At 45.1% G+C, this 23377-nt stretch overlaps 1 protein-coding gene across 1 annotated transcript in view; it reads left to right on the top strand.

Annotated features, from left to right (window-relative positions):
- RHBDF2 (rhomboid 5 homolog 2) overlaps positions 1 to 23377 on the top strand; it is a 43965-nt gene that overhangs the window by 10979 nt on the left and 9609 nt on the right. The window contains exons 6-16 of the mRNA XM_060252457.1: positions 2408 to 2538; positions 3927 to 4133; positions 8462 to 8573; positions 9029 to 9103; positions 9688 to 9849; positions 11241 to 11350; positions 12044 to 12107; positions 12863 to 12957; positions 18260 to 18335; positions 20762 to 20862; positions 22828 to 22981. Coding sequence (XP_060108440.1) covers positions 2408 to 2538; positions 3927 to 4133; positions 8462 to 8573; positions 9029 to 9103; positions 9688 to 9849; positions 11241 to 11350; positions 12044 to 12107; positions 12863 to 12957; positions 18260 to 18335; positions 20762 to 20862; positions 22828 to 22981 — 1287 coding nt within the window. The remainder of the gene's footprint in view (positions 1 to 2407; positions 2539 to 3926; positions 4134 to 8461; positions 8574 to 9028; positions 9104 to 9687; positions 9850 to 11240; positions 11351 to 12043; positions 12108 to 12862; positions 12958 to 18259; positions 18336 to 20761; positions 20863 to 22827; positions 22982 to 23377) is intronic.

Here is a 23377-nt window from a genome sequence, read left to right as displayed (position 1 = left end):
TCTCTGGCTCATGAGCATGAGCATGAGCCAGTGTGTATAGGAAGTGTGCTTGTGCAGGTTCCCTCCCCGTGGTCAGGAATGCTGCTTTTTCCAGTGTTCCTGATGATGGGGAAGGAGTTGATTCATGTACAGTAGGTTTCCTGTTCACAAGCCAGTAGCCTTGTAGTGGTGGGGCGTGGGGATGGCCTGCTCAGTGCCCACTCCCCTTCTACATGTGCTGATTTCAGTGCACATAATATCATATGGTAGAGGGCAAGCGATAAGTTCTCAACAAGACCCCTCTGTTGGCCGCAGCAGGATCCCTGCTGTTTGTTCACATGTACTGACTCTTTAGGGTTTGTAGAATCTTTCAGGCTCAAGTGCCATGTTCTACTGGAGAAAGTTTTTCTTCCAGACGTTTCGTTCTCAGCTGCGGAGAACATCCTCAGTGGCGTTGCAGCCGGAGCAGGCGCTCTGACCTTCTTGGCTGCTGTGCATTGAGTGGGGCCAGGGCTGCTGGAGAGCTGCTATTTCTAGGCTGGAGGGGATGTGATGAAAGGGCAATTGGTTTGTGGATGTGCCCATTGTTTGGTGGGGCTTCCTGGAAGGGTAGTGATAAGGAAACTAGCTGTTGAATGTGACCATTGTTCTGTGTTAATTGCTGGGAAGGTTGGAAGGGGTTTGAAGATAAGGAAGATGGTTGTTGACTGTGCTGGTTGTTCTGTGACTTTCTGCAGAACAACCAGCACATTACACAGAACAATCCAGTAGAACACGGCACTTGAGCCCGAAAGATTCTACAAACCCTAATGACGTTACCAGCCGTGAAAACCTGAAATCTTTGATACTGACTCTTTCATCCCATTTGGCAAGATGCTTCACCATTAATAAACTAAAATCTTTCAGTTGCCTCAAAGCAAAGAGGAATGGCTCTTTGTCCTGAGCAAGCCATGCTCCTGTGAATTGCTTGACTCTTCTGCTGACTCTGTGTACAGAATAACATAAGGGGCATAGTCATGTTAATTTGCAGTGGTGTGGTACTATACATGTCAAGTCTCCAAATTCAATAACGAGTCGTTGTTGAAACAAAGTTGCTAGTTTATTGATAAGGACGTACTTGGATAGGTTCAGATTGAAAGACTAAAGATCATACAGTACAGTGCCATCATATAAGGTACACTTCAAAGGGATTCTTAAGGGAGGGGCACTATGCAGGGCACATTCACACACTGATGTTACAATTTCTTTCTCAGGCCGACTTTGGCCTTGAGCGTCTTTTGGCTCCAACCTCCCCCGATGCCCAGCCTGAGAAGGCACAGATTACAGCTTCCCATATTCCCATTTCAAAGCAAGGCTACATAACAAAGAAAAAGGAGGGGGGTTAAGGAGAGGTTTAGCTAGCAGCATTGGAATACAGAAAGGCTTTACCCAGAAGGCTCTTTGCTTGAACCAAAGTACAGTACAGACTTGAGCAAGGTTTTACAGAGACTTGACAGTACATGCTGCTGCTCCCAACACAAGCTTTTCCCCAGTTTTGGACAGTTGCTCTTGCAAGGGCTGGAGCTCCTGTCATTGCATAATTGATGTGCTGCAGGAGCTCCTCTGCCACGAAGGCAATGGGAGAAGGGTCCTTCTGTGGCTGCCACCAGAGGTTTGCAACAGATTCTCTAGCCACTGTCCAAATGCTTTGTCCTTGAACACATTCCCTTTTCTCCCAAGTCTGGAATTATTGCATTCTTTGCTGGATGATTGCAGGCACCCTCCATCCCACTTCTGATTTCATTGGGCATGTTGTTTTTTATGTTTTACAGCACAGCGTGACTGCCTTTTATCGCCTCTCCAATTTCCCTATCTAAATGCTCATTGGATAATCTCTGTCAATTTGAGGCAGGAAGTCTAGATAGCTGCCTTTTTTTAAAAAAAAAAGTAGCTTTTGTTTTATTGTGGCTGTCCACCTATTGCATATGTAGTTTGTCAATTGTCAAACTAAATAAAATTCAGCTCCACACAACACAAAAGAATTTATTCTCAGGCCATAAGATTCTCACTTTATCCATCAAGTGCTACTATAATACATGATTTATATATAGCAAATATCGCATTAGCACTTTTACTAATTTAATTTAATTTAATTTTAAAACTTAAGCAGATTTTAATTAAAATGTTCATAATGTTTAAACGTAATTTTATCTATTTGTATAATGAACCTGAATTATGCTGTTAGCCGCCCTGAGCCTGCTTCGGCTGGGAGGGCGGGATACAAATAAAATTTTGTTTGTTGTTGTTGTTGTTGATTTTCATAAAAGCTGCTGTGTCTTTTGGCCACGATGGCTAGGCTGAGCTGCAATATTTGGTCATCTGAAACCGCTATGTTTGTTGGTATCGTCTAGCTTACAAGACGGTGTCTATATATATTTTTCTCTCACAGGTTGACACACATGAGGAGATGTGTTCCATGCCAGACGACGTGTTTGAATCACCACCCCTCTCTGCAACATATTTCCGAGGACTTCCTCAGCCAGGAGAAAGCGTATCACCTGTGGCTGAGCACGCACTACAGTGAGTCTTGGGTTCCAGTTAAGAATGGAGTCTGGATATTGACATGGATATGCTTCTAGAAGACCTCTTGAACCTAGGCTTTGTTTGAACCATGACCAACCGGGATTATGGAGGAAGAAAGCCGGACATACAATATGTAGGGAACCTTTGTTTGTTTCACAGTATAGCAGGTCTTTCTTTATTGAAAAGTGTTGTATTCTGCCTTTCAGTAAAGTGCACCCTCAATACAAAATAGTATCAAAATATTATGATAAAAGTGACTGTGATACTGCCCTACAATGCTATACAATGATAGTAACCAACCAGCAGATAATATTAAAACAGAAACCATTCATTCCAACAGATAGATCTTACAAATTCATAATGCCCATAAAACAAGATCAAATAAGAGCTAGACGGCGTAGGTGCATTTTGTCTATAAAGTTCATCTTGGAAGTGAGTTCCTAAGGCCAGGGCATTCCATAACCCTCATGCTGCCATTGAAAAGGTTTTGTTATGGGATGTCATGCATACAGCAGATGGAGCAGGCCCATGCTAGCAGAAGAGCTCAGCATCTGGGTAAATTCATACTGAAGGAAAGGGGCCTATCTGCTATCTGTACCCAAACCATTTAGCTTTTAAATGCCAAAAATGTCACTTCAAATTGCACTCAAACAAATAGGCAGCCAGTGAACCAAAATGATGCGATCTTTGCATATTTTGTTACATAGATGTTTAAAAAACTAAATCACCAAACAGCTGAACAGCGTCTGAACACTCTGACTATGTGATCTCTTTCTGGAAAGGATTAATTTCAATCAAGTGGGCAAGGATAAATTCCAAGGGAGTAACTGTTTATCTCTTGCTTCCAAGTATGAACAGACACATTGAAGCTGTCTTATGCTGGGTCAGACCAAGGTCATGTATTTCTTTTCTGAGAAGCAGTGGCTCTCCAGAGTCTCAGGTAGAGGTCTGAGGTATGTTACGTGCTACCTGGTCCTTTTTACCTGGAGATGCCAGGCACAAAATCTGGGACCTTCTATGTACAAAGCAGATGTCTTACCACTGAGCCATGGGCCATCCCCTAAAGACTAATGGATGTATTATTGCATAAACATTTAGGATTCACTTTGTCAGGTTCAAATGAATGCTGATATTGAGTTTGAGACTTCTCCCTAGAATGCAGTGAACGGACAGTATCTCTCTTCCCACCACCTGCCAAGAAAAGGGAAAGGCAAAACAAAACAAAACTGTTGGCCTGTACTTTCTTACAGTATCATTTGGATAGGGGAAACGCAATTTTCACCTGTGGGAGATGGAAGAATTTCACTTGTTGCTGGGGAGGAGTTCCTTATGTGTCCATGCTGTCCTTACTCTTTTAATAGAAGACATTTCTTCTATTTTTGCAGGCATGCAGATGGTGCCAAAGTCATGCCGTCTCCAGTAGCTGCCCCAAAGAGGGGCACGCGAATTGCTTCTAAAGTGAAACATTTTGCCTTTGATCGCAAGAAGCGTTACTATGGCCTGGGAGTGGTGGGCAAGTGGCTGAACAGGACATATCGCCGGAGCATCAGCAGTGTGGTGCGGTCTCAGTTGGAGATCGTGGACAGCCATAGGTAGGAAGTCCGCTTGTTGACTTGCGTTAGTCTGGTGTTTCCTATGGCATTAGTACAGGGAAATTCAAGAACCGGGAAAATTAGTACAGGGAAATTCAAGAACTTTCACCTGCTAGATGATCTGACCATCCTGCCAGGGTGAGCCTCCTCCCCTTTTTTTCCCCCCACAGGAAAGTGCAGACAAAGTCCCTGTAAAGCAAGCAGATTTCAAAGTAACCAGTCCTTGAGTTGAAACAAAGTATGGTTTATTGATAATCCGTGTGCTTCTATTGAGCAAGGTATTGGAACTGATACAAAGTAACAGTGAAATGCATATTTGAAGATGGCACATCAAAGTTTCTCTAAACAAAGCTGCAATTCTAAATAATGCTTTATTCACGTGTGACTATTCACACGGTAACTTTCTTATCTCTCCTGTGGTTACTCTTCCAGGGCCTGGGAAACCTTCCCTGGAGGCTTTATCTTCAAAGAGCAAATTCCTGCATTTGTTAGTGAAAGCGAAAGAGGCACGAAAGAGGTGCCAGCTATCTCTCTACTTTGATGTGCCCAGCTAGGTTAGGGTTAGTAACATTTTGGAAACATCTGGAAATATGGCATTTGCAGTTAGACAGAATACCATTATAGAAAGATTAAACATTGCTTGACAGTCCCCCACTACCACAAATTCTGCAGTCAAGTTTGGGGAAATTGCAGAAGTCAGCACACGTGGAGTGCGATGGATGAGCCTCACCTGCTAGGATGAGTTTTGTGTCATTGCAAATTTGTTCATAACCAGGAGAGAAGGGATAAAAAGCCTCAAATGTCCTCTTCCCAGAATATAACACTGTGGAAGTGATGTTTGGCTGATGTCTTCCTTGTCATGTTTTCCTCTCCCTCTCCATTTGGCTGGTCTTTATTTCATGTCAATCTGTTAGTAACATTGTATTAGATATGCTTTTGCTTTGGCAAGTTTTCATTTCCCTCCCTTGTTTTGCTGAGTTTTGATCAAGGATAGCAAACTGGGTAAAAGGCTAAACAGAGTGACTAAAAGGCTGAACAATTAATCTGGAAATTCCTGGTGCAAATATTGCTTCTGCTTAAGGCTGCCAACTGAGTTAATACTGGCCTGCCTTACAAAATTGTTGTAACTACTACCTTGTATGTTAAGTGGTCTGTGAACACTTTACAGAACTATATAAATATTATTTCAATTTGTGTGTTTTTTTTAAATGTGTATTAATCTTATATTACTGTATCTTAGTAACTTGGATGGGGAGATTTCCCAATAGCCTCCCTGCCCTGACTCTTTGCAGGCTCCAAGCTGGCTGTTGTAAATGGGGGAATTTCACAGTGGAGTTCAGCCTAAGGCGTTACGTTTTGTTTTGGCTGCAAAGCAGCACCATATATCCAAACTCAGAGGGGATGCATTGTTTAAAATCTCTGTCACCCTTTCTCATGTCCCAGCTGTTTTACTTCCTCCTGGTCCTGAAATCTGTACGTATTAGATTAATAGCACAGGCAGTTTTCTTCCCATCCATGTGCCTAGAGTAACTTGCAGTGTATGCTCCGTGCTGGGGACTATTAGGGGAGGAATTGAGAACAAAAATGGCCAGTATGATAATACTCCTGTATAGATCTATGATGCAGCCTCATTTGAAATACTGGGGTGAATTTCTGGGATACTGAGGTGCAATTCTGGCCACCGTATCTCATAAACGTCATTGCAGAGCTGAAAAAAATACAGAAGGGGGCAACCAATATGACTAGGGGGTTGGAGCACCTTTCCTATGAGGAAAGACTGAACAGTATGGGACTTTTCAGCTTAAAAAACAATGACCGAAAGGAGACATGATAGAGGTTTATACAATTATGCATGAGATTGAGAGAGTTAATAGTGCCCTTTCCCATAGTCTCCCAAAGTACTAGAACTTAAGTGGCACCCAGTGAAGTTGATGAGCAGTAGATTCAAGACAGGCAAAAGGAAGTACTCTACTCAGCAAGTGATTAAAGTGGGAAATGCTGAACTCATTTGTTACGAGGGCTGGATATTACATGAATTGGGCTTTGTGGGGCCAGGCCATGCATGTCCTAAAATGTAATGCCAGGTAGTGGAGATGTAAACTTTACAAAGGATACAAACAGACACAGTTAAAGATATTAATCTTACTTAAAATACAAACATACTTAAAACTCTTGCGATATTTTGTTTAAAATGGAAACACGAGGGGATAGTGGGATTTAGCGATGCAAGTTTTAAAATAAAACATCGAGAAAAAGCACAAGGATTGCAGCAGAAAGTAAAAATATAAACTGAAAATATAAAATGCTTTGAGCCTAGGAAAACATAAAATGGCTGGGCATTGCAAGCTTCTCCCCCACCCCAGGTCTACTCAGATTGGCAGTGGCTCTCCAATGTAATATCGCCCTTTGGCTGTGGGTTCCCAGGTTAAAGTACTCACTAGGCACCAATTCTCAGGTCCATTCAGTACAGGCAAGCTAGCTCAAAGCATTAAACCTTTATTTGCAAGGAGAGCCAACTCCAGCAAGTAACAGCTTCAACTGGCCATACAAATGCTGGAAAGTGAAACTACTCCAGTGAAATACATTGCAGCACAGACAAAGTTGCAAGGAAAACACAGAATAGATTTTCCATTAAGGACTACTCCCAGACCTTTATGGAAAATCCATTCTGCATTTTCTTTGCAGCTTTGCAAGCTCAGAAGAGCTTCCTGCTCAAGCTGACAAAGACAAGGCAGAAGGAGATGGGAACTTTGGCAGCCTTGGAGCTGCAAAGGGTGAGGACGGGGTGGGGGGAGAAAAGAACCAAGGGTGAGCATGTTTGTTTGTTTGTTTGTTTGTTTAATTTATATCCTGCCCTCCCCACCGAAGGCAGGCTCAGGGCGGCTCACAGACCAAGGGTCGACACAAGCACATTAGTGTGACCAATAAAATAAACAACCACAAAAACATAAGACATAAAAACAATCTTAAAACGTTTGCATGTGCTACTATCATGATTTCAGGCAGCGATTAAATTCTGGTGGTTAGTTGTGCTCAGAGGTCTCAGGATCGCCACAGTGAGGTGACGTAGGCCATTGGTGGTGGTCTTGTGGGCCAGTCCCGTAGCTGCAGATGTTACCGTCATGTAAATGCCTGGTGGAAGAGTGCCATCTTGTAGGCTCTGCAGAACTGTGAAAGCTCTCGCAGGGCCCTAACCTCCTCCGGCAACTCATTCCACCAGCTAGGGGCAGCAACGGAAAAGGCCCTGACTCTCGTTGTTTTGAGCCTCGCTTCTCTGATGCTGGAGACTGTCAACAGGTTTTGAGACCCGGACCGAAGTGCTCACTGGGGCATGTATGGGAAAAGGCGGTCCCTAAGGTATGCAGGACCCTGGCCATATAGGGCTTTAAAGGTAATGACCAGCACCTTGAAGCGAATCCGGTACCCTATCGGTAGCCAGTGCAGCGCTTTTAGCACAGGCTGAATGTGTTCCCATAGATGAACTCCCATTAACAGCCTGGCTGCAGCATTCTGCACTAGCTGAAGTCGCCAGATTTGGGAGAAGGGCAGCCCCATGTAGCCCCCATGGCATTCACTGCCAGAGGATGTTGTGATAGCCATAAGAAAAGGCAGTTTTCAAAAGGGACTCAAATTTGTTGAAGACATGTGACAGTATATGTCACTTTAAGGGTTCATAATACTGCCGTAAGATTATGCAACTCCCACTATACAGCTGAAACTAGAAGCATGTGAGCAACATGTGCTGCTCATTAGCTAATTGGGCAATGGGATTGGCTAATGGATGTATAACAACAGTGGCCACACTTCTAACTCGTGTGGGTGAATATTGAAGGAGAGACGTGGAGAGGAGTTGGAGAGTGGCGTGTTATTCTGTTGGATTGATTGGCTATATTGGATTGATGGACTGGTAAATGACTATTCTTCTGGATTGTGATATTGTACTACTGAACTGGCTGGACCGAATGTGCGTGACCTCACCATTGGACTGACTTGGACTAATGCTTATTGCCTGAACCCAAATATACTTGTTGAACCGGCTGTTGTTTGAGTTTGCCTTCACTAGAACTATAGCTGGGGCTGGGCTGATTAGACTGCTCTACACGAAGAACTTCCTATACTCTGACAATATGTCTGTCAGTGATCACTAGCCATGGTGACTAAAGGGAAGCCTCCATGATCAGGGACAGTAAATGTAATACCAGCGCTAGAAGGAAACATTGGGAAAAGGCCTTGGCCTATATGCTTGATAGTGGACAGACTATTGGTTTTATATAACAGGGCTGCTCTTATCAACATAGAAGCTTTTTTTCTCCCTCTTTCTGTAATAGGCCCTACTTCACCTACTGGATCACCTTTGTCCATATCATCATTACCCTGCTGATCATTTGCACATATGGGATTGCTCCAGTTGGCTTTGCCCAGCACCTGACGACAGCACTTGTGAGCTTAATACTACTTATTTAATTTCTGCTTGATGTATATAAATAGACAGATAGTGGCTAATTGGGTGTTGAACCAAAATCTGTAACCAGAAAATCCAGTTTGTGTGACTTTTTTTTGCAAACAGGATAAAATAAGCAAGTTATACAAATTCAGCCATGGTTGTTTGGTAGACTCCATCAGATGTAGTAAGCCAGTTGAAAAACTTAATTCAGCAAAAGTTATCAGAGGTCAATTTGGAAGTTGAATGAGTGAAGACGTATTTCAGTGGTGGACTTCTCTGAAGTTCTTGCCAGTGGCTCTGTTTGCATCAGATGATGTGCCTAAATTCAGTCCCTGATCTTGGATCTGTTTTTGCAGCTGAACAATAATTCCCAATTCCTTACAATATGCCCCCTTTTCTAAGCTGTTTGCTACTGAGACTTAACGTAGGAATTTCTCTTGTGGTAATGCAGGTACTGAGGAACAAAGGTGTTTATGAGAGTGTGAAGTACATCCAGCAAGAGAACTTCTGGATTGGCCCAAGTTCGGTAAAGGCTGTGCTTCCATTTTTGTTTGCACTTTTCCAAGAGGATTAAATTCCTTCCATTTTAAGGATGAGACAGCGTGCATTATTCAAAGTGGACATTGGTTTTTTGGTTTGACCTGTGAATATCTCTGCGCACATGTTCTCTCTCTTTCTCTTTTTAATTTGCATTTGCAATGCTTGAGAAACAATACCAGCCAATAAAATCTGATATACAAGAAAGTTGTCTTTCTGTGCCCCCCTGGCCACTGGTGGGGTAAGGGGAATATGGTTGCCAGATTCAAGTTGGAAAAATCATAGAGATTTGGGGGTGGAGCCTGGGGAGCTGAGGGGACCTCAGTGGGGTACAATGCCATAGAGTTCACCCTCCAAAGCATCCTTTTTCATCAGGGGACCTGATCTCTGTAGAGATGAACTGTAATTCCAGGGGATCTCTGTGTACCACCTGGAAGCTCGCATCCCTAATGGCTTTCCCAGATGGCAGTTACCATTCACTGTAAGTGGAGGGAAAAGAAATTATATGAGCAAATCCCCCTTTTCCACTGAGAATTCTTGGTCTCTTCCCTCCGTCCCTGCTTTGCGTTTCAGATTGACTTGATCCACCTAGGAGCTAAGTTCTCCCCCTGCATAAGGAAGGACCTACAGATTGAGAAGCTGATCCAGAAGGAGAGAGACCGAGAACGCAAGTCAGGCTGCTGCGTCCAGAATGATAACTCTGGCTGCATTCAGACTCTGCGAGAAGACTGCTCAGTGAGTGGGCCAAGCAGAGAGTTGCTCTGGAAGACAACTATCTATCTATCTATCTATCTATCTATCTATCTATCTATCTATCTATCTATCTATCTATCTATCTATCTATCTATCTATCTATCTATCTATCTATCTATCTATCTATCTATCTATCTATCTATCATCTATCTATCATCTATCTATCATCTATCTATCTATCATCTATCTATCTACCTACCTATCTATCTATCTACCTACCTATCTATCATCTATCTATCTATCTATCTATCTATCTATCTATCATCTATCTATCTATCAGATTTATATTCCGCCCTCCCCACTGAAGCAGGCTCAGGGCGCAGGGCATTTCAATTCCTGTTTCTATTAGGGGTGTACAAAAATGGTATTTTTGGGTTCAGGACATTGGTATTGCATTCAGACCTGGATTTTTTTTGGAAATCCTGAATTTTTTCTGGTCCAATAGACCTGAGAAGAAAAATAACCTCTGCTGCAGGAGTAGCTGGTCCTGGGATCTGTGCACGGTGGGGAGGCCTCTCCCCACCGCATGAAGACCTGGCTGGAAGGGCTTCTTCTGGAGAAGCTGGACAAGAGTGAATCAGCTGGACTGGCAAGAGCTGAGAGGAGCTCTCCGCTCCCGACACCCCAGCAGATCCCTGAATAAACACTGAAAAATCAGCTTTTATTCAAGCTCAGCTATACTAGTATCCAGTCAGATCATTCGGTCAGCTTATGCCAAATAGTTTCTATAGAATTTTAGATAACAGCTTTCATCTTGATTTATCTTTGTTGTTATAATAACAAAAAGCATGACATCTGTTCTTTTAAGATCATATAATAATTGCTGGCTCGGCTCAAAAATATTAGTAAGACGGAGAACTGTAACTAAAATGTGAGGCTTTTTTTTTTTGCTGAGTCATTCTGAAGCAGTGAGACCATGCTTCCATGGCATCCAAAGAATTGCTTTTCATAATGGCACCTCTGGAAGCGTGGTTGCTTCACTTATTTTATTGGTTAAATTGCTCTTTTGTTTGACCAGCTCATGCCATAAATGTATAACATATCAGACCATAACAAAACAGTATAAAACCCAAACCAAAATTGAGAAGAATGGGGGTTGGGGAAACTCCTATAATTTGTAACTTTAAGAAAATTTATAGAGCTGATTTCATTCATAGAATGTCCATAAATGCCTTTTTGGATTAAAAAAAATCCTTATTTTTTATTTCTATAAACTGATATACCTCGTTGGGCCTAGGAATATCACACATTTATCGCGCTGACTTCTGTGTGCCCCAAATAAGAACTCTGTATAAAGGGGCTTCCTCTGGGGTTGTGCTCCTTCTAAACTTTCCCCTAATTTTTAAAAATCATTTTTCTTCTATTCCAAATAGGAAACCTTAGCCACTTTTGTAAAGTGGCCAGATCATAACCCACCAGATGTTGACCCCAGCAATTCCAGTTTGGAAAGGTCATCAGGAGCAGTGTGCCATCAGGATCCCAGGTAGCTCTGCCTCCCTAATTCCACAAAGGGAAGGTCTATCCAGAAAGACACTGTGGCGTAGTGGTTAGAGCAGGTGTCCTCAAACTACGGCCCATGGGCCAGATGCGGCCCACTGAGGACGTTTATGCGGCCCGCCGGGTTATGGCAAAATCAGACCGGAAGTGACGTTCAACCTAAACTCGCGTTAGCAACGCACACTTCCGGCACTGGGCTGAGGCAGCGGAGACAGAGTGTGAGGTGATACCGAGGTGAGGTGAGTTCCCAGGCCGGGGTGTGTGGTGTGGGGAAGGGAGAGAGATGCAGAAGACGGAGAACTGACGGCCCGCGGCCTTGTACAGTAACGGCAGTCCGGCCCTCCAACAGTCTGAGGGACAGTGAACTGGCCCCCTATTTAAAAAGTTTGAGGACCCCTGGGTTAGAGTGTTGAATTAGAAACAGAGACACCTGGCTTCAAATTTCCACTCTGTCATGAAGCTCACTGAGTGTCCATGATCCAGTCCTATACTCAGTTTAATCTACCTTGTAGGGATGCTGGGAGGATAAAAATGGAGAAGAGGTGTGTAGGTCATCCTGAGCATCTTGGAAGAGTGGCAAAATAAAAATGTTTAGATAAATTAGAAAGTGTGGGTTTCTTTTAACAGAGCTGGACACTATGTTCTAAGCACTCATTGCTGATTGGCTATATCCCAACAGGACTTGTGAGGAACCAGCTTCAAATAGACCTCACATATGGCCCGATGACATCACCAAGTGGCCGGTAAAGATTTCTTTCTCGCTTAATTTTGGGCTTTTACTTTGCAAAGTGCTTGCTGCCATGCAAGCGCACAAATGGGTGATTTTGGGAAGTTTTGTAGGGAAGTGAGAATGGCTCTGGTGTATTGCCAGTGCCGGCTATCGCACACAATGCAAACCTCTTCGTGCACTGTTCCTTCACATACTCACGGGTATGCTCCTCTCTTGAGTATACCCACCAATCGCATTTGAGAAGGTAATGTTACTGGGTAGGGGTATGTTACTGAGGAGGGGGAGTAAAACCTTGGTAGGTTTGAGTGGTAAAATTCATTGCTTAATTCCAGAGACTGCCAAATGTAGGTGAACAAGGAAGAGGAGGAAGCTGTGTAGTGAGAACAGGGAAATATAGGAAGTCTAGATATACAAGCCTGAACATACCTAGATAACACTTCCCCTGCTCCTTTCTTGGGCCTTACAGCAAACCGAGCCTTAATGCCTTTCACTCTCCTGCCTTCTGACTCAGGATCCAGTTCAGTACTAAAGAGCCCAGTGATCCAGCTGGAGAGCACAGTTAGGGACTGGAGGATTCCTGTATGTACAAGTAGTGTGTCAAGGATGTAGGATAGCCTGATGGTGGTAGTAGAATCGCAGTAGCCCTAGTAGGTTATTAAACTAATTAGCAAAGGTAAAGAGGCAAAAGGAGCAAGAGTGGTTAGGATAGGTTTCCCAAGCATATGCTCAAAGCCTCTTCTCTAATTGTGCAATGTGTGTCTTTCACAGATCTGTACATATCAGGCCAAGAATAATCATACTGGCTATTTGCACATGGACTGTGACATTAAAGGAAGGCCATGCTGTATTGGGACCAAAGGCAGGTAAGCATGTGATTGTGGAAGCATCTCCCAAAGCTGCTAACAAGATAATACCAACAGCTCCACAGCTAAAAAACTGCACAGTGTTAAATTCTATCTTGGTGCTCCTGGGTTTTGTTTGTTTGACCTTTGCTCCAGTCAGTTTACTAAGCAAAGTTAGTGTTGGGTTAAGGTCAGCTACATGTAATGTGGTTAAACCCAAGAAGTAGAGCTCATCACCCCTTCTGGGTTTGTAATGTATTAGCCAACACATTAGCCAAAGTAACTAAGACTTTGCTAAATCTGAGCAGCAAGATACCAGGACTTCAGATGACCAAAGCTCCCCTCTTAGGTGGAGTCTTGTGAACAAAAATTCTGCTTTATGAACTACTTGTTTGTTTTCCATTTATATCCCGTTCATTCCAAATGGACTCAGGGCAGCTAACAATCAAATAAAACCAACATCTCAGTTTCAGATATAAAACTATAAGACATAATAATTTACCATTTAAAACAATTTAAAACAAAATTGGTGCTTTACAACATATTAAAAGCTTAGGCGGCTCAGAGCATACTAGGCCTTCCATTTAGCTCTTGGTGGTCCTTCTGGTGGAGTTGCCCAGCAGCATAAGAGTGGCAGCCTTCTCCCCTAGTTGTTATAGGCTTGTTTTAAAAGTTCAGTTTTACAGGCCCTGCAGAATTGGGAGAGAGCCCGCAGGGCTCTTATGGCCTCGGGGAGAGCATTCCACAGCATTGGTGCTGCCACTGAGAAGGCCCTGGCCTGTATAGAGCCCAGTCTGGCCTCCCTTGATCCAGGGATGGACAGTAGATTTTGAGTTCCCGAACACACTGCTCTCTGGGGAACATGTAGAGAAAGTGGTCCCTTAGATAGACAGGTCCTCAGCCATATAGGGCTTTAAAGATCAATACCAGCACTTTGAAATGGACTCGGTACACAATAGGCAGCCAGTGCAGCTCTTTCAACGCTGGTTGAATGTGCTCCCAACGAGGGAGCCCCATTAACAACCGTGCTGCAGCATTCTGCACTATCTGCAGTCTCCGAGTCAGAGTCAAGGGCAGCCCCATGTAGAGGGCATTACAGTAATCTATTCTCAAGGTGACCATAGCATGGATCACCATTGCTAAGTCGCAGTGCTCCAGAAAGGGGCCAACTGTCGTACCCACCGCAGATGGAAAAAGGCGGACTTGGCAGTGGTTGCTACCTGGACCTCCATAAACAAGGAGGGCTCCAGGAGCACTCCCAGGCTCTTGACCTTCAGGGCTGGAATTAGTGGCACCCCATCAAAAGCCAGCAAGGGACTCTCCCTTCCCGGGCCACCGCAACTCAGATAGAGAACCTCCGTCTTCATGGGATTCAACTTCAGTCGACTCAGGCTGAGCTAAGATGTCACGGCTTCTAGTGCCAGGTCCAGGTTGTCCGGGGTGCAGCCGGATCAGCCACCCATCAATAGATAGAGCTGAGTGTCATCCGCATATTGATGACACCCCAGCCCATATCTCCTGACAATCTGGGCAAGGGGGTGCATGCAGATGTTAAATAACATCTGGGAAAGAACTGCCCCTTGCGGCACACCACATGTGAGTGGGTGCCTCCGGGATGATTATTCCCCTATCACCACCCTTTGTCCCCAACCTTGAAAGAAAGAAGCTAGTCATTGTAAGGCAGACCCTTGAATTCCCACTTTGGCGAGGCAGCTAGACAGTAGCTGGCGGTCAGCCATATCAAATGCGGCTGACAGATCTAGCAACAACAGTACCGCTGAGCTGCCTCGATCCAGATGTCGCAAGAGGTCATCCATGAGGGCAACCAAAACCGTCTCCCATCCCGTGACCTGGACGAAAGCCAGACTGGAATGGCTCCAAAGTTGTGAGCAAGCGATTTAGCTGCTGTAGAAATTAGTTTGTTCTGGGACCATCCTTCCTGAGCTAAGACAAAAATGTGTGAGTCGGAGGCTAAACTGTGAGGCAGCTTACACTAACTCAGCTTAGAGGGAACGCTGGAGGTGATGTGGACTTTCTAGAAGCTCCGTTTTAGTAAAGTTTCTTAATAGCTTACTGTTGACTTTCTTGTCAGTAAACTACATGGGAGATGCCTAGATCGAGATTAATGCTTCAGTTTAGCGATCATCTTTAAAGCATGGTAACATGCTGTGCAGCTATCTGGGATCACAGTCTGAAGGCATGCAAATTTGACAGTTCATATTTCCCTGAATTATTAACAAATGAGAGGGGATAGGTGTTTCTCCAGTGGTCCAGGGTGGGGTAGTCGCAACTTTTGGGAGAAGCAAAGACAGAAGGCAAAAGAAGGGGATGGCAAAAGATGAGATGGCTGGACAGCATTACTGATGTAACTAACATGAATTTGAGTGGACTTCGGAGGATGGTGGAAGACAGGAGGGCCTGGCATAACTTGGTCCATGGGGTCACAAAGAGTTGGACTCAACTGTGCGGCTGAACAGCAACCACCTCCCTATAGGCAGGCAGGGTTGCTGATCTCTTTTGTGATTCCTGAAGGGGAGGGGCTTCTCTCTCAGACCCCAGTCTTTGGCCCTGCCTCAAGGCTTTGGCTGCACTCTGCTCAGTTGCCACGATTCTTAATTGTTTATTTTTGTTCATTCTTTCCGTTTAACCTTTCTTTTTATGAGGGAGATTAACCAGGGAGTGGGAAGGACATCTTCCTCCCAGCCGCACCAAGTAAGTTTGGTGGCAAAAGGAATAGGGATCCTTTTGCAGTGGCGAGGATTCCTCCCCCCAGCTCTGTTGACTACTCATGGCAGGATCTGTCACCCCACCAGGATCTTCCAGGCCTCAGGGACTCCAGCCTTCAGGTCAGGGGCTTCCCCGGTTGCTCTCTTTTAATAGGTGCCCAGGCCCCCTGTGCAACTTCTAGAGGCTTTCCAGGTAGACTGGATACAGCAAGCCTCAGCTCCTTTCCTAGTAAATATGGACATCACTCTCCTTCCAGAAGTGCATCATGTAGTCAGGGGACGGATAGGATCTCCCACTCTCTTTCTCTCAACCTAAAAGAAGGAGATTAGGTAATTATACAAGGCTTAGCAGAGAACCAAACCCTTTCTTTCTTTCTTTCTTTCTTTCTTTCTTTCTTTCTTTCTTTCTTTCTTTCTTTCTTTCTTTCTTTCTTTCTTTCTTTCTTTCTTTCTTTCTTTCTTTCTTTCTTTCCTTCTTTCTTTCCTTCTTTCCTTCTTTCCTTCTTTCTTTGGCTGGGGGGCCCACTCACAGGGGAGGGCATGGTTCAGGGTATCTGGTCTTGGGAAGAGTCGTCAGAAAACATCAACTTTCTGGAGCTCAGGGCAATAAGGCTAAGGATGTGGTCTTTCCAGGATCTCCTGACAGGGCAGCATGTCCTGGTTCACATAAACAATATGACAGCCAAATCCTATGTCATCTGCCAGGGGAGTACCAGATCCAGGACACTCCTTGCAGAGGTCAAGCTGATGATGAGATCAGCAGAAACCCATCTGAGGTCAATCAAGGCTGTTCATGGGACAGGACAAGAAACACATTAGTGGACTGGCCCACTAGGAGGGCTCTAAACCAAGCAGAATGGGTGTTGAACAAGGCAGCCTTCCAGCAGATATGCCACAAGTTCGGCAAGGTAGAAGTGGACCTTTTTGTAATGGAACAAAACTTCCAAGTTCCAAGGTTCCTCTCAAGGACAAGGTCCCAGCAAGCCATAGGGGTAGCCTTAAGCTGTGAGTGGCCAAATCAACTACTATATGACTTTCCTCCAACACAGATAATACAAAAGGTGATCAAGAGAATCATAGTCCTCAGTGGAAGTAGTGTTAGTAGCTCCGTTTTGGCCACAGAGGTCCTGGTTCCAGGACCTAATGAGGCAGTCTGTTATGGAGCCATGGTGACTCCCACTCAGGAAGAACTGAGTATGAGTGAGTGAATGCCAAGGATAGGGGGAGTAGTGGAGTGCCAAGAGTGTGGGGGGAGTTGATAGGAAGAGGGAAGGAAGTTGAGATAACAGGAATGGGGGAAATGGGTAGATTATCAGAGAAGAGTGGTAGATTGATAGAAAAGGAATGAGGGTGTTATGATCCTAGGCCTAGGGAGGCCTACAATCTCCATAGAAGCCTGTGTAGGAGTGGCTAGTGGGCCTACATCTCTCAAAATCCCTTCTATCCCTCTGATTGGGTGAAAGAGGTTTTGGAGTGAAAACTTGCCCAGAGGAGTGGGATCTGGAGGAAAGCATAAAAAGGCCAGGCCACAGACAGGCTGTGTTCTCTCTGGAAAAGGCTGCAGGAGAGAAGGTAACAGGAGGATTACCTCACTCAAGGAGGGTGAGAGAATTGGTTTAAATTAGAAAAAGGGAACATATATCTAGCAGTGTGACGGCTTTTCGTTTTTGTACCAACCTTTACTGTTTTCATATTCACTGTGCACTAAGAAGTTTTACGACCCACTTTGTTTTGAGCACTTATAATACCCTTCTTGTTATTGTTAAACTACCTGGGTCCTCACTGGTCATGGTTAAAAGGTTTTGCTAATAAGGAAGATGCAGGGGTGGTTTGGGCTCTCCTGTACAGACCCCTACCAGAGTGGTGGCAACCACTCAAAGGCCCTTCCTGGTCCGCTGATGTGTGACAGGGGGCAAAGGAGATTGAGACAGAAGGAGAGGAGAATCAACAGAATTGACATTTGGGACAAAGGCTGGATCTAGATGGAGCACGACTGTATTGTTATGGAAGACACAGAGCTCCTGGTGCACAGAGAAAGCTCTGTCTTAATCCCAAACACCCTCAGGAGAAGGAGTGGCATTGTTTGGATGTAAAGAGGGCCTCAGGTTTCTGCCTTGATAGGACTAAACCCTTTCATAAGACTGATTCCATGTTTGTCTCTTTCAGGAAGGCTTCCTTAGGACACAGGGTCTCTACTTCTACCATTAGTAGCTGGATTAGAGGCTGTATTAATTCTCACCTACAAGTCCAGACGTCTAGACCCTCCTCTGGATGTTAAGTTCAGAGGCCTCCCCTTCTGTGTACCTCCTTTATTCCCTTTTTGGAAAAAAGCACCAATCAGTTCTGCCCAAGGGAGGGGCAGTTCAGCATGAGGAGTGGGGAGTAGGGATTGAGGTTTGAGGACCTCTTGTTCACCAGTGACCTCATGGTACTGTACTGACATGCAGGAACTAACTAATGTAACCTCAAAGGCTGGTCTGGTTTACAAATCTATTTACTGAGGAGAGAAGCTGAAGTATAGTTTGGTGGGGATTGAATGGTTAACTGATGCAACTTGCTTGTCTCTCTCTGTCTCCCCCCGCCCTCTCCACTCCCAGCTGCGAGATCACTACTCGGGAATACTGTGAATTCATGCATGGCTACTTCCATGAAGAAGCAACTCTCTGTTCACAGGCAAGTGATGCATTAGGAAGTGTGAACAGGAAAATCTGTATGGTTTGCCTCATGTTTGTAATTTAGTAAGTGTATCTATGTAACACCAAGGAAGTCCATGGGACTAAGCATATCTCCTAGTTTCTCTTTCTAAAAATGACATTGATAATTACCAGAAATGGGGTAGGGCTTCAAGTTATTGATCTTTATTTATACTTCTGAGTATGGGCAGAAGACCAGAATTTTATAGCCATCTATAATAATAATAATGAACATAAATTTGAGTGAATTTAGGAGGACAGTGAAAGATAGAAGAGCATGGCATGATGTGGTCCATGGGGGTCGTGAAGAGTCAGACTCGGCTGTGCGACTGAACAACAACAGCGTAATAATAATAGTAAGATATCTGCTGGATCAGACCAATGGTCCATCTATCTATCTTGTTTCACACAGCTACCACCCAACTGCCCTGCAGGGCCAACAAATGGGGCATAGAGGCCAAGGTATTCCACTGCTAAAGACAGAAGCAGAAATTTATCAAACTGTTCCTTCTAGATAATCTAGGCAGGAAGGGCTGCTTCTCTGCTGCCACTCAAGTTGTGCTTTCTGCATTTTGAAAGCCTCTTGTTAGGTTTGGATTCATCATTCTTGTGATTTCATATCCCCTAACCCATCTTCAGTGCTTTTTCAGAGTAGAGTTGACCATCGGGCATACCTAAACCATGGCCCAACATTCTCATTACAGAGGCAAGGAAACAGTCTGTGATGTTCTTGTCCACTGGTGGAGGTTACCTCAGTTGAACTTCTTTTTTTAAAAAAAATATTATTTCTGTACTGTGAGTTTGAAGCAGATTTTATCTAGGCAAAAAGGAGGGGAAATTTAGTTCTCCCCCTCCCCCAAAAAATGTTCTTTTTAATATAGCTTCCCTCTTCTGCTTCTGGAAACAGACGAGGTGAATAGGAAAAACTCCTAACCTTGAGGAACAGTGAATAGCATTCTGGAGAGCCCCTAAAATTATTCATGTTGGGTTCGCTACCCAAGGTTGTAACTTTTTGTCCCCACTATGTAGTTCTTCCTCTTCTGAAGTTCCTCATGGTCCATTGCTCTTATTTCCACCATCTTAATCTCACAACTCTACTAGAAGGTTAGACTGAGAATGAGTGACTGGCCCAGTGTCACCCAGCAAGCTTTCTGGCTGATTGGAGATTTGATCATGAGTCTTCCCAGTCCTGGGCTGACTCCCTAACCACTACACCACACTGGCCTCATATGTTCAAAGTTAGATCAACCAGAAAGCAGCTGCTGTTTTTTGCATCAAGGCAGATGCCTTTATACCCTTGTCATCTGCCTTCCAGTTCTACCTTACATTAAGGGAAAAGCAGTAGATTGAGTGACCCTGTGATGAGCAATAGTCTCCATTTCCCTGAGCCTATAGTGGGGGGAGACTGATCATCAGCTACTGACAGTGGCGCACAGGGTCAAGAGCTTGGGGGTACTACTTGAGCCTGCCTTAACTATGGAAGCCCAGGTAGCAGCCACTGCTAAGTCCGCATTTTTTCATCTTAGGCAGGCGAGGCAGTTGGCTCCCTTCCTGGAGCAGGACGATCTAGCAACAGTGATCCATGCAGCGGTCACCTCAAGGTTGGATTACTGTAATGCCCTCTACATGGGGCTGCCCCTGTGCCGAACCCGGAAGTTGCAACTAGTGCAGAACGCCGCCGCTCGGCTGTTATTAGGGCTCCCTAGACGGGAGCACATTCAGTCCCTGGGCCTCCGGGGACTGCACTGGCTGCCAATAATATACCGAGTCCGGTACAAGGTGCTGGTTATCACCTTTAAAGCCCTATATGGTCTAGGACCTGCCTACCTTAGGGACCGTCTCTTCCCATATGTTCCCCAGAGAGTACTGCGATCTGGCTCCCAAAATCTGCTTGTAATCCCCGGGCCAAAGGAGGCCCGGTTGAAGTCAACCACGGACAGGGCCTTCTCAATAACAGCCCCTTGCTGGTGGAACCAGTTACCGGAAGAGGTCAGGGCCCTGCGGGATATTGGACAGTTCCGCAGGGCCTGTAAGACAGTCCTCTTCCGGTTGGCCTATAACTGACCGGCACCAAACTACCAAAATACTGAAGGGAGTTTATAGATAGCACACTGTTGGATTGATGTACGGATTTTAATGTTTTTAATGTTTTAATTATGTAAATTGTTATTGTATTTATAATTTCGAATTTCATTGTTAGAACTTTTGTGTTGTGAGCCACCCTGAGCCCGCTTCGGTGGGGTAGGGCAGGATATAAATCAAATCAAATAAATAAATAAAAAAGTGATTCAGTCGTGTTAATGAGCATTGCTTTTACCAAAGTAGAAGGGGCTTGGATTCTTCCCTTCCCAAAGCTTTCTGGCTTCCTATGTGCTTGAATATATTTGTTTTCCCTTCCCTTCCCAGGTTCACTGCATGGATGAAGTGTGTGGCCTGCTGCCATTTCTGAACCCAGAGGTTCCTGACCAGTTTTACAGACTCTGGTTGTCCTTGTTCCTTCATGCAGGGTAGGTGAGAAGAGTGGAGGAAGACAATGCCAGGGAGGTGCAGACTCATCCTTGTGCAGGAGGGAACCTTCAGGCTGGCTTTCTGGTCTTCTAGTATGAGCTCGGCCTGTTGGTGATCAGCTGCAGCCTGATTGGCCATAGGGGTGATATAGAAAGTCTACCAGGAAAATCTAAGCTGGCTTTGCTTTGGGGAATCTTATGTGCTGCGGCTGCTGTAAGCTCAGCAGTGTTGTTTGTTCAGCTCTCTGTCATTCCCCCAGTTCCTAGATTTCCATCTAGTTAACTTGTCTGTCTGTTTGTCCATCCTATCTGATAAATTTAGCTGGAAAGAAGTTCAACTGGTGATGATAGTGGAGTCATAATCTTGGTTTCAGCCTGTGAGAAGTTTTCGGTCTCTTCCCTCGAAACTGTCGTAGAGGTTGAGTTCTGCCAGCAGATGTCTGGCAGCTTGAGGGTCTTCTTCATGTCTCACTCGAGAGCCGGTATTGTGTAGTGGTTAGCATACTGGACGTGCAGAGACCTCGGCTCAAATTTCCATAACCACAAAGCCCAAGGCATGACCTTGGGTCTGTCCCTCTCTGACCATAACCTATCTGACAGACTTGTTAGGTTTAAATGAAGGAGGGGGGAATATAGTGTACCAGCTTTTAAATCCTTTTCTGGGATCCTGAACTCAAAGGTCCAGCAGATCAGACAGAAGTTTCTTTATTATTGCAGAGAAGGCAGAGAGACTTCAAATGGCAGTAATTAATCAGGCAAAGAAAATCGAAGTACTTCCAGAGGTTCACAAATGACAACAAATCAATTAAAACCAGGCAAACGTTATCCAAACTTCAAAGGCAAAAGAATTCCCTGCCCCAAAAGACCCGCAATAAAAAACCTTTTCCCCCTGCTTAGCTTTGCTCTGAGAGAGAAAACCTTGATTTGCTGCCCCTTCCCCATCCCTCCATTCAGTCCAGCTGTTAATTAAGGTGACTCAGCAGTTCTGCCAAGATGAAAGCCAGATCATTCCTGCAACGCAGGTTAGAGCTTTCCTTTTAGTTCACCAGAGCTGCTGTTTGGGGCCTAAGCCAGTCTCACCCTTACAGGGAGAATCATGTATGCTTCCTTAAGTACCGTATTTTTCGGTCCATAAGACGCTCCGGACCATAGGACACACCTTCCTCCTGGGGGGCGATCCGCTGCCTCCGTCTCCGATCCCGGCGCTTCCCCCGCGCCTGCCTGCCTGGCTCCATCTCTGCTTCCAGCAAGCGCTGGGATCGCTGCACGCTGCCCCCACTGCAAACCCAGTGCTTCGCGAGCGCCGGCTGCGGAGGGGGCAGCGTGCTTCCTCTGTGCCTGTCTGCCTGGCTCCAGCTCTGATGCTTAAAGCAAGTGCCGGGATCGGAGGGCAGAGAGAGCGATCTTGGCGCTTGCTGTAAGCGTCAGAGCTGGAGCCAGGCAGACAGGCACGGAGGAAGCACGCTGCCCCCTCCGCAGCCGGCGCTCGCGAAGCGCTGGGTTTGTGGTGGGGGCAGCGTGGAGCGATCCCAGCGCTTGCTGGAAGCAGAGCTGGAGCCAGGCAGGCAGGCGCGGGGGAAGCGCCGGGATCGGAGGCGGAGGCAGCGGATCGCCCCCCAGGAGGAAGGTACGTCCTATCGTCCCTTCGCTCCATAAGACGCACACACTTTCCCCCCACTTTTTTTGGGGGGGGGGTGCGTCTTATGGTCCGAAAAATACGGTACCTTGGGGGAAGGGTGGCCCAAAAGTTGCTAGACTTCACAATGCCTTTGCAAATACATTAATATATCTCAAATGATAAATTTTGTGAACATATCAACTCATCAAAGGATGAGCTGATATATCTCAAAGGGCACCTGCTGTCACCCAGCCTGGTTTCAGTGTGGATGAAGCAATTTTGTTTGAAGCTGCTTGAAGCAGTCGGCACTTAGTTATACATGCAGCGTGTGTTTCTTTCCCTTGCAGAATTATCCACTGCCTGGTTTCAGTGGTTTTTCAGATGACAGTTCTCAGGGATTTGGAGAAGCTGGCAGGCTGGCATAGAATCACTATTATTTTCATCCTTAGCGGCATCACAGGCAATCTGGCGAGCGCCATCTTCCTCCCGTACAGGGCAGAGGTAAGGGCATTTGGGCTTCTGGATGGAGGTGGATTACATTCTCTTGTATATGACAGTCTAAACTGAAAATGCGCCAACTGCGTTCCGAGTTGAGTAGGCTCCGTAGCCCAGCAATGAAAGGCGCCAATAAGCCTTAAGGGGAAACGCAGTTTAGTAACTGAGCAGCCGTCAAGAGCACTTTATGTATCCATTTTTGGAGACAAGAGCGTGCAAAATGTGTGATTCATTTTGATTTCAACACCAAGTTTTCAAAATATTTGGTGCACAGTGAGCAAGAGGCAGCATTCGGCATGGCAGGGACCAGTGACAATGGCCAAGACCTATATACAGGGCAAAATACAGTAAAGTGTGATCATTCAGATATATATTTTAAAAATTAAATGCATAATACACTAA

Source organism: Heteronotia binoei, chromosome 13 (genome assembly GCF_032191835.1).
Source record: "Heteronotia binoei isolate CCM8104 ecotype False Entrance Well chromosome 13, APGP_CSIRO_Hbin_v1, whole genome shotgun sequence".
NCBI lineage: Eukaryota > Metazoa > Chordata > Lepidosauria > Squamata > Gekkonidae > Heteronotia > Heteronotia binoei.
This window is presented reverse-complemented; position numbering and strand designations above follow the sequence as displayed.